The sequence below is a fragment of the Mobula hypostoma genome, chromosome 17, assembly GCF_963921235.1.
Source record: "Mobula hypostoma chromosome 17, sMobHyp1.1, whole genome shotgun sequence".
Taxonomy (NCBI): Eukaryota; Metazoa; Chordata; class Chondrichthyes; order Myliobatiformes; family Myliobatidae; genus Mobula; species Mobula hypostoma.
Genome location: NC_086113.1, coordinates 5,489,018 through 5,506,288, shown reverse-complemented (window position 1 = coordinate 5,506,288; position 17,271 = coordinate 5,489,018). Strand labels below are relative to the sequence as shown.

Genomic DNA, 17,271 nt, shown 5'->3' with positions numbered 1-17,271 from the left:
ATTTATAGCGAGAGGATTCGAGTACAGGAGCAGGGAGGTACTACTGCAGTTGTACAAGGCCTTGGTGAGACCACACCTGGAGTATTGTGTGCAGTTTTGGTCCCCTAATCTGAGGAAAGACATCCTTGCCATAGAGGGAGTACAAAGAAGGTTCACCAGATTGATTCCTGGGATGGCAGGTCTTTCATATGAAGAAAGACTGGATGAACTGGGCTTGTACTCGTTGGAATTTAGAAGATTGAGGGGGGATCTGATTGAAACGTATAAGATCCTAAAGGGATTGGACAGGCTAGATGCGGGAAGATTGTTCCCGATGTTGGGGAGGTCTAGAACGAGGGGTCACAGTTTGAGGATAGAGGGGAAGCCTTTTAGGACCGAGGTTAGGAAAAACTTCTTCACACAGAGAGTGGTGAATCTGTGGAATTCTCTGCCACAGCAAACTGTTGAGGCCAGTTCATTAGCTATGTTTAAAAGGAAGTTAGATATGGCCCTTGTGGCTACAGGGGTCACGGGGTATGGAGGGAAGGCTGGGTTCTGAGTTGGATGATCAGCCATGATCATAATAAATGGCGGTGCAGGCTCGAAGGGCCGAATGGCCTACTCCTGCACCTATTTTCTATGTTTCTATGTTTCTAAACGAGGACTGAGTGTCCTCATAATCTAATCTATATAAGACACAGGAAGGCTTCTTTTGTCTTTTAGAGAGCTTCCATAGGAAGCATGTTCAATCTTTCTCTCGAAGTAACTCAGTCTATTGGAAGATCTCAGAGGGGTTGTGGAGGAAAAGAATTGGTGACATTTCAAGTCATAACCCTACATCAGAGGTGAGATGGCCAGTGCAGAGAGGGGAAGGCCCTGTACTGTTCTATCTTCTGTATTCAGAGATAATCCTGTTGAATTATTCCTGGTAATTGTATAAGAGTGAATAAGGAGACAAAATCTAATCCAGTTACATCAAAAAACTAAATCCCCATTACCAAAATTGGTTTCAAAAAAGTAGCATCATTACTTCCAGGAATAAAACAGTATAAAAAACATAGAAACAATAAATTATAATAATTTTAAACACAACAAGTTCTGCAGATGCCGGAAATCTTGATCAGCACACACAAAATGCTGGAGAAACTCAGCAGGTCAGGCTGCATCTATGGAGGGGCATAATCCCAAGCGATTCAGCAGATGCTGGAAATCCAGAGCAACACACAGAGAGAATGCTAGGGGAACTCAAGTCCGATGTCATGTATGGAGAGGAACCAGCAGGAGTTAGGTGAGCGATGGAAAACTCCATAGATTTTGCCTGGCCTGCTGAGTTCCTCCAGCATTTTGTGTGTAGGTTAGACAGCATCTATGTAGAGGTATAAACAGCTGACATTTCAATAACTATAATAATTATTTTGCTTGGTACCTTTTGCACTTATGCTCCGGAGATCCGTGATTTTCATTAATATCTTTGGGAACATATGGGGTTTATTGGGTCTCCTTTTCCGGATGTAAATCTTTAAAGCTTCCAGAAGCGGTTCCTGCAGTTTGTCCACTTTTCCCGCGTTTTCCAGATCTTGCCGATCTATAAAGAGATTGATATCAGCAGAACACATCAGGCAATCTGCAGACCAAAGGTAAAATCACATTGACTGAATTTACAATTTCATTCTTCAGCTCATTACATCTGGCTGTGAATGGAAGGAGTGACTGGGCAACTGGTACTTGTCTGCTTGTGTCAATTCAGTGCTGACTTGTAGCCAGCAGAAAGAGGAATGTTTATGAAAATTTGAGGAAATTCTTTTGGATGTTCATCTCCATAAAGCCATAAGACATAAGGGCAGAATCAGGCTATTCAGCCCATCGAGTCTGCTCTGACATTCGATCAGGGATTATTTATTTTCCCTCTCAACCCCATTCTCCTGCCTTCTCCCTGTAATATTTGACACTCTTACTAAACCAGAATCGATCAACCTCTTCTTTAATATACCCAATGCCTTTGCCTCCACAGCCGTCTGTGGCAATGAGTTCCACAGATTCACCACCCTCTAGCTAAAGAAATTCCTCCTCATCTCTGTTCTAAAAGGATACCCCAGGAAACACTCTCTCCATATCCACTCTATCTAGGCCTTTCAATTTTTGGTACATTTCAGCGAGATTCTTTCCCTCCCCCCCAACCATTTCCCTTAAACTCTGGCGAACACAGGCCTAGGGTCATCAAACACTACTCATATGTTACTTTTAATTCCTGGAATCATCCTCCTGAACCTCCTGTGGACCCTCTCCAATGCCAGCACCTCCATTCTTTGATCATGGGCCCAAAACTGCTCACAAGACTCCAAGTGACGCTTGACCAATGCCTTATAGAGCTTCAGCATCACACTGTTCTAGTCCTCTTGACATGAATGCCTACATTGCATTTGCTTTCCTTACTATCGACTCAACCCTCATTTCCAGTGCCAACACCGTATGCCCACAACTCAATAGCCCTAACCTGTACGTCTTCAAAATGAGGTCATGAGGAAGGGGGAAGAAGAAGAATGACAATGTCCGGGTGGATGGGGCCTTTGATTTGTTTGCTGCTTTCCCGGGGAAGCGAGAAGCATGCGGGAACAAGGTGGCAACCTGTTTTGGTCTCTGGGAGAGGAGGAACGAAGGAGGACAGGAAGAGATGTGGAGATGTCAGCCATCAGTGTGTTAATGACACGGTGGACGCGAGGGACCAAATGGCTTGGTCCTGCTCCTTGTCCTTGGGTTTAAGTGACCAGATTATCATTTTCACTCATGGAATAAATCATAGAGTCATAGGAAACTACAGCAAAGAAACAGGCCCTTTGGCCCATCTAGTCTGTGCCAAGCTATTAGTCCCATCAAGCTGCACATATCCCTCCATACCTTTTCTACCTATGTACTTACTCAAACTTCTTTTAAGTGTTGAAATCATATCTGCAAGCACAAAATGTATGTCAGAATACCAGTAATGTCGTACGGGTTCCAATTATAAAGGTCCCAGTTCCAAACGGTGATGTTTTACATCTCTGTGATCGGATTGTTTTAGTATCTCACTCCAGTGAGAGCTCCTCCAACGGGGGAGTGTCTCTCAGTCTCTTGTGTAAATCTGGACTGTAATGCGCTCAGCACTTGTGCTGAGGCTCAATCCCAGACCCTTCTGCAACTGAGGAAAAGGTGCTCCCATTCCACCAACACCAACTCCAGGAGGGTCGTACAGGATGTTCGTTATCATTCACCTTTGGGCCAAGGAGGGGCGGCTGTCCAGTGTTGCTGTTAGCTTCCAGTTACTGGGAGATTCAGTAGACCGATGCCTGCTCCCTGGTGTTGCAGCGGCAGACCAACGAAAGAACAAGAAAGTTGACTGCGACTTTTAAGATCTTCATGGAAGAAACACTGTAGGTTGGAAAATTCCTCATGCACCTAAATTTAGGTTTAACAGAGCAACTCCCTCATGAAAGCTTGGAATGACAGCTGTAACATGCGTGCCTAGCTCCCACCTACATTACCACCAACAAGAAAGCCTTCGTTTCCACTTAGGATTTTAATTCTAACTATTAAAGAATATTTACACCAGCAGGTTCAGGAACAGTTATAACCCCTCAACCATCAGGGAGGATGTGTAGGGCCCTTAGGATTCACAGTACCAGGTTCAGGAACAGTTATAACTCCTCAACCATCAGGCTCTTGAAGCAGAGGGGACAACTTCACTCATCCCATCACTGAAATGTCCCCACAGCCTATGGACTCACTTTCAAGGATTCTTCATTTTATGTTCTCGATATTTATTGCTTATTTTTTTTGTACTTGCACAGTTGTTGTCTTTTGCGCATTGGTTGTTTGTCTGTCTTGTGTGTGGTTTTTCATTGATTCTGTTTTTTTTGTACTTACTGTGTATGTCCACATGAAAATGAAACTCAGGTTGTACATAGTGACGTAGATGTTCTTTGATAATACATGAGCTTTGAACTTTGAACCCCGGTCCCCTGGCTGACAGAGGTGAGCTGTATGATTGGCATTTCAATTAGCAAACCTATCATTCATGCCAGTTTGGCTGTCTTGCTCCTGGCCCTTCAAGCTCAAAGCCACAAAAGCTGGAATGCGGAAGTCAAAAGGCACTAAACAGAAAGGGTGAAGAAAGTGCAGCACAGCAGTAGAGCGTTAGCGCAATGCTATTACGGCTCACAGCGTTCCGGAGCTTGGAGCTCGGAGCTCAGTCCAGGTGCTGTCTGTAAGGAATTACTATGTTCCTCCCCGTGACTGCTTGGGTCCGGTTTGCACGCACAGTCCAAAAGATGTATCGGTCGGTAGGTTAACTGGTCACTGCAAATTGTCCTGTGACTAGGCTCGGGTTAACTAGGTGGGTTGCTGGCCGGTGTGGCTCGTAGGACTGGACGGGCTTGGTTCATGTCATATCTCTAAATAACAATTGAGACCATAAGACCAAAACACATAGGAGAAGAATTAGGCCAATCGGCCCATCAATTTTACTCCACCATTCCATCATGGCGGATGAATTTTCCCTCTCAACCCCATTCTCCTGCCTTCTCCCCATAACTTCTGATGCCCTGACTAATCAAGAACTTATCAACCACTTTATTTGTGACCTGGTCTCCATTAGCCATCTGTGGCAATCAATTCCATTGATTTGCCATCCTCTGCCTAAAGAAATTCCTTCTGATCTGTGCTGTAAAGGGACGTGCTTCATTTCAAAGGCTGTGCCCTCCGGTCCTAGACACAGCCACTAAGATGCGGCCTCATTATTGCAGGGGAGACGGCCGTAGGCAGACATGTTGGAATGGGAATGGGAGTCACAGTGAACTGATGGTGTGAGATTGACACATCTCCCGATACAGTGACTACAGTTTAAAGTACATGGGCAGTTATGAAGAACTTTGGGGTGTCCTGAAGAGGCACAGAATAAAGTAAGTTAATTCTTGCTTCTCCAGGACGATTTCAGTACTTTGGATCAAATTTGTTGGCCAGAAGATGGCAGCAAATACTTGTGACAGTAAACATCTCTGTAGTTGGTGAAACCATTGCCACTTTAGAGTTAACTAAACACCATTAGATCTGCTATGTCTGTGCTGTATTTCTAAATAAAGTTCTATATTTTGATTTAGACCACAAGACCCTGGGACGTGGGAGAGGAATTTGGCAATTCAGCCCAGCGAGTCTGCTTCGCCATTCCATCACAGATTCATTTCAAAAGGAGGAAAAACCGGTGCTTTTCCTTTGCAGCTGGAAATGTTGTGTCCCCCCATGTTTGCCCGATTCCACTGAAAGTTTTGCAAACTCTGTTTGAGCCAGGAATACTCAAAAGCCTCGGTAATCTAACACACAATGAGTATTCCATCCAGATTATCCCTTGAGCAGAAGATCAGTCACTCCGGGAAACGGGGTCACTCTGTTAGAAGGGCTTCACCAAGTCATGATTTGTCTTTGACACAGGTGATAAGTGTGGTTTTCTTATGACGGGCAGCACCTGGGATTTCAAGTTCGAAGTTCAAATTAAATATATTATCAAAGTATATATAAACCCAGTGCCCACTTTAATATGTACCATCAGTACCTAATAAAATGACTACTGAGTGTATGCCATCATACACCACCCTGAGGTTCATTCTCTTGTGGGCATTCACCGGAAGTCAATGAATCAATGAAAAACTACACACAAAAGCTGACAATCAATCAATCTGCAAAAGCAAACAAACTGCAAATACAAAACAACAAATGATAATAATAAACAGTAAATAAATAATAATGAGAATCCTCAGGAGTGAGTCAACAAGTTATGGGAACAGTTCGGATTTAAGGATTAGGAGCTGGATGCTTGCAGGATAATAACTGTTCCTGAGCCTGGTAATGTGGGATATCAGGCTCCTGTACCTCCTTCCCAATGGCAGCAGTGAAGAGACAGCAGGGCCTGGATGGTGGGGTCCTTTTTGATGGATGCTGCCTTCCTTGTAGATGTTCCCAGTGGTGGGAGGGCTTTGCCTGTGATGGACTGGGTTGCGTTCACTACATTTTGAAGGTCCTCCCATTCCTGGACATTGGTGTTTTCCAAATCAGACTGTGATGCAACCGGTCAATATACTGTACTCTCCACCACACATCTATAAAGTTACCTGCTGTAGGAAGGATGTCACAGCTCCACACTGAGATACATCCAGGGGGAAGGCAGAAGCTGGAAATTTCCCTCCATTTGTTTTTTATTCTTACAATGGAACCGTAAGACATGGGAACAGAATTAGAGTCTGCTGCACCTTTTGATCACGGCTGATTTATTCTCCCCCTCGACCCCGCTCTCTCTCCATTCCCGCCTCTCTTTTACTCTTTATGAAGATGGTTAACAGGTCACTGTAAATATTGCCGTGATGAGGTTGGAGTTAATCGGGGTTCTGGGGATTGCTGGGGCAGTGCAGCTCAAAGGGCCAGAATGGTCTACTCTGTGCGATATCACTAAATCAACAAAGTATCTCTGAACAAATCTTCATCCCTGTCTTGGGATATTTGGGAATAACAGAATTCCACAGAAACGACAGTGTGAGAAGGCCAGTTAACTAATTACATTCACAAACATAAGTGAAGCTAATATTAAGAAAGGAGTTTTAATGTCCTTACACTGATCATATAAAAGTTACTTTGACCATATATAAGTTATTTTATTCATTATGCTAGTAACACAATAGTTGCCTTCCTGTTAATATTTGCCACCCCTGTAAAACCCACGCTTGATTGTAAAGTAGGAATACCTCAAGCTCTGAAACCCGATGCATGAGTTAGTGGTCACAATGCACAGAGTGCGATAAAGTCTTAGAGTCATAGAGATAGTCAGAACAGGCCCTTCAGCCCCATTCCTCTATACTAACCAGTTGTCTACTTGAGATAGTCCCATTTCCCTGTATTTGACCAATATCCCTCGCACTTCAGAATCAGGCTCAATATCATTGGCTTAGGCTGTGAAATTTGTTGTTTTGTGGCACCAGTACATTGCAATACATAATAATCAAAAATGGTAAATTACAATAAATAAATATTTTTAAAATTCAATTAAATAAGTAGTGCAAAAAATAGAGAAAAAAGTAAATGAAAATAGTGAGGTAATGTTCATGGGTTCAATGTCCGCTCAGAAATCCGGTGATGTGGAAGAAGCTGTTTCTAAAATATTGAGTGTGTGTCTTCAGTTCCTGTTCCTCCTCTCTGAAGGTAGCGACGAGATGATGTCCTGGGTGATGGGGATTGTTAATGTCGCCTTTTTGAGGCATGCTCTTTGAAGATGTCCTTGTCCGTGTTCCGGTCCAAATCTTTAAACATCGTATTGATGTCACTCTCTACCACTACCTCAGGCAGCTCGTCCACATACCCACCACCCTCTGCGTGAAAAAGTTGCCCGCTCAAATCCCTTTTAAAATTCTTCCCTCTCTTAAACTTCTAGTTTTTAAATACTTTATTCCTGGGAAAAAGAAAATTATGTCCCTCATAATTTTACGTACATCTATGACACCATCCCTCAGCCTCCTATGATCGAAGGGAAAATGTCCTAGTCTCTCCGTATAACTCAAACTCTCTAGTCCCAGTAACACCCCCATGAATCTTTCCTGCACCCTCTCTAGCTGAATTAAAGATAAAAATTAGCTTTATTTGTCACATGTACATTGAAACATACAGTGAAATGGTCGTTTGCTTCTGAGGATGTGCTCGCAAGTGTCACCATGCTTCTAGTGCCAAGATAGCAAGCCCACAACTCACTAACCCTAACCAGTATGTCTTTGGAATGTGGGAGGAAACCAGAGCACCCAGAGGAAACCCAGGTGGTCATGGGGAGAATGTACAGACTCCTTAAAGACAACGGTGGGAACTAAACTCACGTCACTGGCGCAGTGAAGCGATACGCTAGGAAAATGCGGCGCATTCCCATGAAACCGACAGACCTACCCCCACAGATCAGGCAGATGGCACTGAGAAGGCCGGTTTCGGTGTCATCCATTTCGAGTGGCAGGAGTTGGCTGGCAAACGTGAAGACGAGGTCGGTGAGGGGCCCGAAACCTGCATTGTGCATCTGAGTCCTGTTCAGTGTAAGGCCGTCGGAGAACGTCATCGTGTCCTGCTCTGGTGTGTATCGGGTGCAGATCCGCAGAATCTATCGCGTGAAATTTAAAAAAGAGTAAGTTTAACATTATTTTCCAAATGAAACACCATTCAACGTTCAAACAAATTTACTATCTAAGTACAGAAATGTCACCATTTGCTACCTTGAGAATCTTTTTTTTTGCAGACATTTTCAGGAAAACAAAGAAATGCAATCGTATTTCTGAAAAACTATACATAATCAAAGACTGACAAACAACCAGTGTGCAAAAGAAGACAAATGGTGCAAATAAATAAATATCCTGAGAACACGAGTTCTTGGAAGTGAGTCTGTAGGTTGTAGAATCAGAATTGTAGAAAGTGAAGTGATTGCTGACGAGTTACAAACACTATGACAAACAACATGCTTTGAATTTCTTTCATTAATATTACTCAAATGTGAAAACAAAGGAGAGCAGGAGATTCTGCAGATGCTGGAAACCTGCAGCACAAACACACACATACAAAATGCTGGAGGAACTCAGCAGGTCAGGCAGCATCTGTGGAAAGGAATAAACAGTCGATGTTTCGGGCCGAGACACTCCAACAGGACTGGAAAGCAACGGGGCAGAAGCCAGACTAGGAAGGTGGGGGAGGAAACCAGTACAAGCTGAAAGGTGATATGTGAGACCAGGTGAGGAGGGAGTGGCTGGATTCTGCAACTAAGAAAAGGAAAATTAATTATTCTCTGCTTCTAAGGTGCCCATCTTCACTGTCACGTTATCAAAATGTTCTGAACACACAAGATTCTGGAGAATCTGGAAATCCAGAGAGTTTCCAAAGATTCAGCATGACATCTAAAACTTTGACAAACTTCTATAGATGTGCATTGTCTGGCTGCTTCACAGCCTGGTGTAAAAACACCAATGCCCTTGAACAGAGAATCTGACAAAAAGTAGTGGATACAGCCCAGTCCATTATGGGCAAAGCCCTTCCTACCACTGAGGACATCTACATGAAATGCGGTCACAGGAAATCAGAGAACCCCACCACACCAGGTTAAGCTCTCTTTGGAAAGTGGGAAGAAACCAGAGCACCCAGAGGAAACCCAAGTGGTCATGGAGATATCCTCACTCAATTTCACTCACCTCATCATGGAAATGTAGTCACAACTTACGGACTCTTCACCTCCTGTTCCCAATATTTATTGCTTATTTATTTATTATTATTATTTCTTTCTTTTTGTATTTGCACAGTGTGTTGCTTTTTGCACATTGGTTGAATGCTCAAGCTGGTGGGTTTTTCAATGATTCTGTTGTGGTCACTATTCTATTGTGGATTTATCGAGAATGCCTGCAAGATAATGAATCCCAGGTTTGTATGTGGTGACATATATGTACTTTGATAATAAAAATGCTTCCAAGTTTGAACGCACATAAAATACTGGAGGAACTCAGCAGATCAGGCAGCATCTATGGAGAGGAATAAACAGTTGACAATTGAGCCCATCAAGACTACTTCACCATCGGAGTTTTGCACAATTTATTTATTTATTTGAAGTTATAGCAAACCTTTCTGTTTTCACAGTGCCATTGCCACAAAGCAACAGATTTCATGACATTTCATGACGTGATAATAACCCTGAACCTGTAATTGTTGGGTAATCCCACAGTCTGAAGGTCAGACGGAAGTCATTATATACGTATTTATTTAGAGATAGGGCATGGTAACAGGCCCAATGAGACGACACTGCCCAGTGGCACGCACGTGACCAACTAACCCTCATGCTTTTGCAATGTATGATTTTGTCCTGCCCTCTGATCCCACAAAAGAGTCACAAATTGAGGGGACAGCTGGAAGCTTTTATCAGGGCAGAAATGGTTAATTCGAGGGAATATAATTTTAAGGTGATTGAAAGAAAGAATGGGGGGGATATCAGAGGTAGATATTTTTACGGAGTGGTGGGTGTGTAGAAAGCCTTGCCTGATACATTAGAGGCATTTAAGAAACTCTTAGATAGGCCCATGGATGGTAGAAAAATAGAGGCAATGTGGGAGGGGAAGGGTTAGATTGATCTTAGGGTTGTTAAAAGGTCAGCACAACCATTGTGGGCCGATACACACACACACACACACAGATATATATATACCTGAGACTTCTGTGCAGTATGTATGCAGTACTGTATGTAATTCAAGTGGAATGTGCTATTCGGCATCAGTCGCATTTCGTAATTGATGGTAAACTGCAACTTAATTCCAAGACACAGAAGGATTTTGTGCCATGCAATGTAATATACCCTGTTCCAGTATGTGACCATTATGTAGAACCTATTTTCTTTTCCTAATGGAAGTCTACAGTAAATGCAACAGTTGCTGACACATTGGTAATATATCTCAGAGGGGCATGTTGTAGTAGATACACAGATCCCGGACTATGCTCACTAAGGCTCCCTGCCCCCGTTCTAGGAGCACCATCGGGAGTCTCCTGTCTGGCTGCATCATTGTGTGGTGAGGAGTCAGACAGCCATAGGAAAGCACAGCTCATTGCCAGGCCCTTTGGCCCATCTGGACTGTGCTGAACCATTTAAACTGCCTACTCCCACCAACATGCACCAGGACCATAGTCCACCCCACCCCCCCATACCCCCACCACCCATCTACCGATCCAAACTTCTCTTAAATGTTGAAATCAAGCTTGCATGGCAGCTCACTGCACATTCTGACCACTTTCTGAGTGAAGAAATTTCCTTTAATGGTTCCTTAAACTGTTCATCTTTCACCCTTAACCCATGACCTCTGGTTGTAGTCCCACCCAACCTCAGTGGAAAAAGCCTGCTTGCATTTACCCTGTCTATACCCCTCATAATTTTGCATACCTCGATCAAATCTCCTCTCAATCTTCCATATTCCAAGGAATAAAGTCCTAACCTATTCGATTTATCCTTATAACTCAGGTCTTCCAGACCCCGCAATATTCATGTAAATTTTCTCTGCACTCTTTCAACCTTGTTAGATCTTTCCTGTAGGTAGGTGACCAAAACTGTACACAATACTCCAAATTAGGTCTCACGAACATTGTATACAACTTCAACGTAACATTCCACCTCCAGTACTCAGTACTTTGACTGTGCCTAAAGCTTTCTTTACAACTCTATCTACTCGTGACACTACTTTCAACGAATTATGGATCTGTGTTCCCAGACCACTTTGCTCTACCACACTCCTCAGTGCCCCACCCTCCACTGTGTAAGACAATAAACTTGAACTTGAATTTTTTGGGAACCTGTATGGTCTGCTATGACAGAAAGCAACACTGAGCAAACTATTACCAGTGGCCAGTGCTATCATGTTTGCTATTGTGTGCTGGGGCAGCAGGCTGAGGGTAGCAGACACCAACAGAATCAACAAACTCATTTGTAAGGCCAGTGATGTTGTGGGGATAGAACTGAACTCTCTGACGGTGGTGTCTGAAAAGAGGATGCTGTCTAAGTTGCATGCCATCTTGGTCAATATCTCCCATCCACTACATAATGTATTGGGTGGGCACAGGAGTACATTCAGCCAGAGACTCATTCCTCCAAGATGCAGCACAGAGCGTCATAGGAAGTCATTCCTGCCTGTGGCCATCAAACTTTACAACTCCTCCCTTGGAGGGTCAGACACCCTGAGCCGATAGGCTGGTCCTGGACTTATTTCATAATTTACTGGCATAACTTACATAGTACTATTTAACTATTTATGGTTTTATTACTATTTAATTATTTATGGTGCAACTGTAACGAAAACCAATTTCCACTGGGATCAATAATGTATGACTATGACTATTACAATCCAGGCTGTATAATACTTACATCATGGCCATTATTTACTGACATCTACACTCCTAAATAGTGAATTGATGTGCAGCTCATTAATATCAATAACATAAAAATGCTGTAAAAATATAGGCTGTACCAGTTACAAACGTCTTTTAGCTGTTGTCAAAAATGAGGCAACAGCAAGGCTATTCATCTTCCAGGAGGAGGCAAAGGCGAAGCACTTCCATAGAAAAATTTGCCAAGAGCCATCTCCATGATCTCCATGATCGTCTACATCACATGACACGGTACACAATGATGACGGTGATTTGTTATCACCTCATTCCAAATAAAAACTGTGCTGCTAAGACTACGTGAGAGTGAAATTAATTCAGTCATTGTGGTCTGAGTCATGATGTTCCAGTAAACGTAAACCTGATACAATGAATATGCAATTTCCTTTCCTTTGGCAGATTTACTGAGTATAACAGAAGAGTGTACAGACCTCTCACACTTGGTGAGAAGGAATCATTAGACCATACAGTAATCTCACTGGTCCTTTGTTGAAAATGTTGTTTCCACAGTCGAGATTCAATTAGATTCAGAATCAGGAGTTTATTTTTATGTCTAAGTATAAAGTCATGTGATAGCGTGACCGGGACATAATGATGAAAACCCTCATTGTGTACACACCGCGCACTCACGTGTATCCTCACAAGCATCTTCCCCATCTTCCGGATGGTAAATGGTAGTGAGATAAGACCTATCTTAAAATAGCATGACTTCTAATTGTCCATGTTGTATCATAATGAACAGTGGTTGAATCACGAACAAGAGAGAATCTGCAGATGCTGGAAACCAAAGCAACACACTCAAAACGCTGGAGGAACTCAGGAGGCCAGGCAGCATTTATGGAAAAGAGTAAACAGTCGGCGTTTCGGGCCGAGACCCTTCAACAGTTCGATGAAGAGGGTCTCAGCCCAAAACAATGACTTTTTGCTCTCTTCCAGAGATGCTGCTTGGCCTACTGAAAATATACAGTGGATTCTGGTTAACTGGGACACATTGGAACCAATACATATCAGTCCAATTAGCCGAAGTTCCATGGAAATAGTTAAAAGTGTGTAAAGAAAGACAGACAACTACTTAAATGAGTCACAAATTATATATTTAAATGAAATACAGAACAAATTAGAACACAACCAATACTACAGCACTATAAAATTCTTAATCGTTATTGACAGAGGAATTCATCCAGTGTATGCTGCTGTATTCTTTTGATTGACTGTAAATGAACAAGATCAATGCAAACACCTAGTGCAGATAGTGGACTGCTTTCATACAATTCTTTCAATGATTGCATCCTCCAAATCTTCATTTTCATTGTAACTTTCAAGATGAATGTCGATAGTTTCAAATTCTTCATTGATCCTAACTTGATGAAGTAGTGAAATCATTTCATTTTCACTCCTGGCTGCTTCTGACATCTCCAAGCCTGAATGCTTGAAACCACAGTGAGCAAAACCGTTCTGGATTGTCTTACTGCTTATTTCTTGCCAACTATCAGTGACAAAAATCACTTCTTTTTGAACACAAACACACACGACTGATGCTACTTAAAACCTGCTTTAAGCACCGTGTAGTGTCTAACAGCCGCATGATGTGCATCTGACTGATGCGAGATAGACACCTGTCCCAACTAAACGGCATAGTGTCCCAAATAAACGAAGGGAATCCTGGCTATGTTCTCAATTAGTTTTGTTCTTTAAAAGTTGTCCCAAATAAGTGGCTGTCCTGATTAACTGATGGCCTAATTAGCCAGAATCCACTGGACTTCAATCTAATTTCCATTGAATTTTGTAACCTAGCAATATGCACTCAGTACCTCCTGTACCTAATAAAGTGGCCACTGAATGTCTATTACCGTGATATTGGTGTATAATAATTGAACAAAATTTACTCCATTCAAATCTCTATTGACTTCTGTAATGTAGCGATGTTGACTAATGGAGTGAAAACTCTCACCCCCGAGACAGTTTGAGACAGATGTGAAAGGTCCAAACAATCAGCTTTGCTGCCCCCTTCATTTCCCTTTCCAAATCTGTTTCAGATTACATGTATTGGATTGGTGTTAATTTAATCACCGGCTGATTCATGCCAGAGAGTGAATCTACTGAAAGTCTGTACTGGTGGCCTCCCAGTTTCACTTCATCCATAAGACCATAAGATATAGGAGCAGAAGTGGGCCATTTGGCCCATCAAGTCTGCTCCGCCATTCAATCATGGGCTGATTCAGTCATCTCCACTCCCCTGCCTTCTCCCTATACCTTTTGATGCCCTGGCTAATCAAGAACCTGTCTATCTCTGCTTTAAATGCAGCCAGTGACTTGGCCTCCACAGCCGCTCGTGGCAACAAATCCCACAGATTTACCACCCTCTGACTAAAGTAATTTCTCCGCATCTCAGTTCTAAATGGATGTCCTTCAATTCTGAAGTCGTGCCCTCTTGTCCTAGACTCCCCTACCATGGGAAGTAACTTTGCCATATCTAATCTGTTCAGGCCTTTTAACATTTAGAATGTTTCTATGAGATCTCCCTTCATTCTCCTGAACTCCAGGGAATATAGCCCAAGAGCTGCCAGACGTTCCTCATACAGTAACCCTTTCATTCCTGGAATCATTCTCATGAACCTTCTCTGAACCCTCTCCAATGTCAGTATATCTTTTCTAAAATAAGGAGCCCAAAACTGCACACAATACACACAGGTCTCACGAGTACCTCAACATAGCATCCCTACTCTTATATTCTATACCTCTAGAAATGAATGCCAACATTGCATTTGCCTTCTGCACCACCAACTCAACCTGGAGATTAACTTTGAAGGTATCCTGCACAAGGACCCCCAAGTCCCTTTGCATCTCTGCATTTTGAATTCTCTCCCCATCTAAATAATAGTCTGCCGGTTTATTTCTTCCACCAAAGTGCATGCCCATACACTTCCCAACATTGTATTTCATTTGCCATTTCTTTGCCCATTCCCTTAATCTATCTAAGTCTCTCTGCAGGCTCTGTGTTTCCTCAACACTACCCACTCCTCCACCTATCTTTGTATCATCGGCAAATTTAGCCACAAATTCATTAATCCCATAGTTCAAATCATTGACATACATCATAAAAAGAAGCAGTCCCAACACAAACCCCTGTAGAACTCCACTGGTAACCGGCAGCCAGCCAGAATAGGCTCCTTTTATTCCCACTCTCTGTTTTCTGCCGATCAGTCAATGCTTCACCCATGCTCGTAACTTCCCCATAATTCCATGGGCTCTTACCTTGCTAAACAGCCTCATGTGCGGCACCTTGTCAAAGGTCTTCTGAAACTCCAAGTACATCACATCTACTGCATCTCCTTTGTCTACCCTGCTTGTAATTTCCTCAAAAAGTTGCAGTAGGTTCGTCAGGAGACCATACTGGCTTTGGCCTAGCTTGTCATGTACCTCCAGGTACTCCATAATCTCATCCCTAACAATCAATTCCAACAACTTCCCAATCACTGATGTCAGATTAACAGGTCTATAGTTTCCTTTCTGCTGCTTCCAACCCTTCTTAAAATAGGGGAGTAACATCTGCAGTCATCTGGTACAATGCCAGATTCTATCGATTCTTGAAAGGTCATTGTTAATGCCTTTGAGATCTCTCTAGCTAGTTCCTTCAGAACCCGAGGGTGCATTCCATCCAGTCCAGGAGATTTATCCACCCTAAGACCATTAAGCTTCTTGAATACCTTCTCAGTCGTAATTTTCACTGCACATACTTCACTTCCCTGACACTCTTGAATGTCTGGTATACTGCAGATGTCTTCCACTGTGAAGTGATGCAAAATACACATTCAGTTCCTCTGCCATCTCTGCATCTCTCATTACAATATCTCCAGTGTCATTTTCTATTGGTCCTATTATCTACCATCAACTCTTTTTTACCCTTTATATACTTAAAAACGCTTTTAGTATCTTCTTTGATATTAGTCGCCAGCTTCCTTTCATAATTCATCTTTTCCTTCCGAATGACCTTCTTAGTTTCCTTCTGCAAGTTTTTAAAAGCTTCCCAATCTTCTATCTTCCCACTAGCTTTGGCTTCATTGTATGCCCTCTCTTTTGCTTTTACTTTGGCTCTGACTTCACTTGTCAGCCATGGTAGTGTCCTTCTTCCCTTTGAAAATTTCCGCTTATTTGGAATATATCTGTCTTGCACTTCCCTCATTTTTCGCAGAAACTCCAGCCATTGTTGCTCTGCTGTCCTTCCTGCAAATGTCCCTTTCCAGACAATTTCAGCCATTTCCCCTCTCATGCCATTGTAGTTTCCTTTATTCCACTGAAATACCAACACATTGGAATTTAGCTTCTCCTTCTCAAATTTCAAAGTGAACTCGATCATATAGTGATCACTGTTCCCCAAGGGTTCTTTAACCTTAAATTCTCTTATCACCTTTGGATCATTACACAATACCCAATCCAGTACAGCCGATCCCCTAGTGGGCTCAACAACTAGCTGCTCTAAAAAGCCATCCCCTAGCCATTCTACAAATTCTCTCTCTTGAGGTCCAGTACTGGCCTGGTTTTCCCAATCCACTTTCATGTTAAAATCCTTAACGATTATCATGACATTACCTTCTGACATGCCTTTTCTATCTCTGGCTGTAATTTGTAATCCACATCCCGGCTGCTGTTTGGAAGCCTGTATACAACTGCCATTAGGGTCCTTTTACCCTTGCCATTTCTTAACTCAACCCACAGAGACTCTACACCTTCTGATCCTATGTCATCCCTTTCTAATGAATTAATATTATTTTTTATACACAGGGCCACACCACCCCCTCTGTCAACTAACCTATCTTTCTGATACACCGTATACGCTACAATGTTCAGCTCCCAATGGCAGCCATCCTTTAGCCAAGTTTCAGAGATGGCCACAACATTATACTTGCCAATCTGTAGCTGAGTTTCAAGATTGTCTATTTTATTTCTTATGCTGCGTGCATTCAAACATAACTCTTTCAGTCCAGCATTTGTTGCTTCCTGTTTTAACTGCACCACGACTCTGTTGTCCTGTAACTCATGCCACTGTCTGTGAATGCGCCTCATCTCCTGCCTGTCCTTTCTATCATCTCTGTTGCACGCTATCTTGGATTTATTTCTGTTTTCTCCTTCCTCAGCCCTATCACTCCGGTTCCTATCCCCAAGCCAAATTAGTTTAAACCCTCCCTAACAGCCCTATTAAACCTGCCTGCTAGGATACTGGACCCCTTTGGGTTTAGTGTAGCCTATCCTTTTTGTACAGGTCGTACCTCCCCCAGAAGAGGCCCCAGTGATCCAGGAACCCAAAGCCCTGCCCCCTACACCAGTCTCTGAGCCACGCATTAA

General features: G+C 42.8%; 1 protein-coding gene across 5 annotated transcripts in view; it reads right to left on the bottom strand.

Moving 5' to 3' along the window:
* The window catches only part of LOC134357802 (retinoic acid receptor beta-like), a 499,706-nt gene that overhangs the window by 6,386 nt on the left and 476,049 nt on the right, over positions 1–17,271 (bottom strand). For all 5 annotated transcript variants that reach the window (XM_063069461.1, XM_063069465.1, XM_063069463.1 and 2 more), the window contains 2 exons: positions 7,927–8,131; positions 1,406–1,564 (listed from right to left, as the gene is read on the bottom strand). In XM_063069461.1, coding sequence (XP_062925531.1) covers positions 1,406–1,564; positions 7,927–8,131 — 364 coding nt within the window. The remainder of the gene's footprint in view (positions 1–1,405; positions 1,565–7,926; positions 8,132–17,271) is intronic.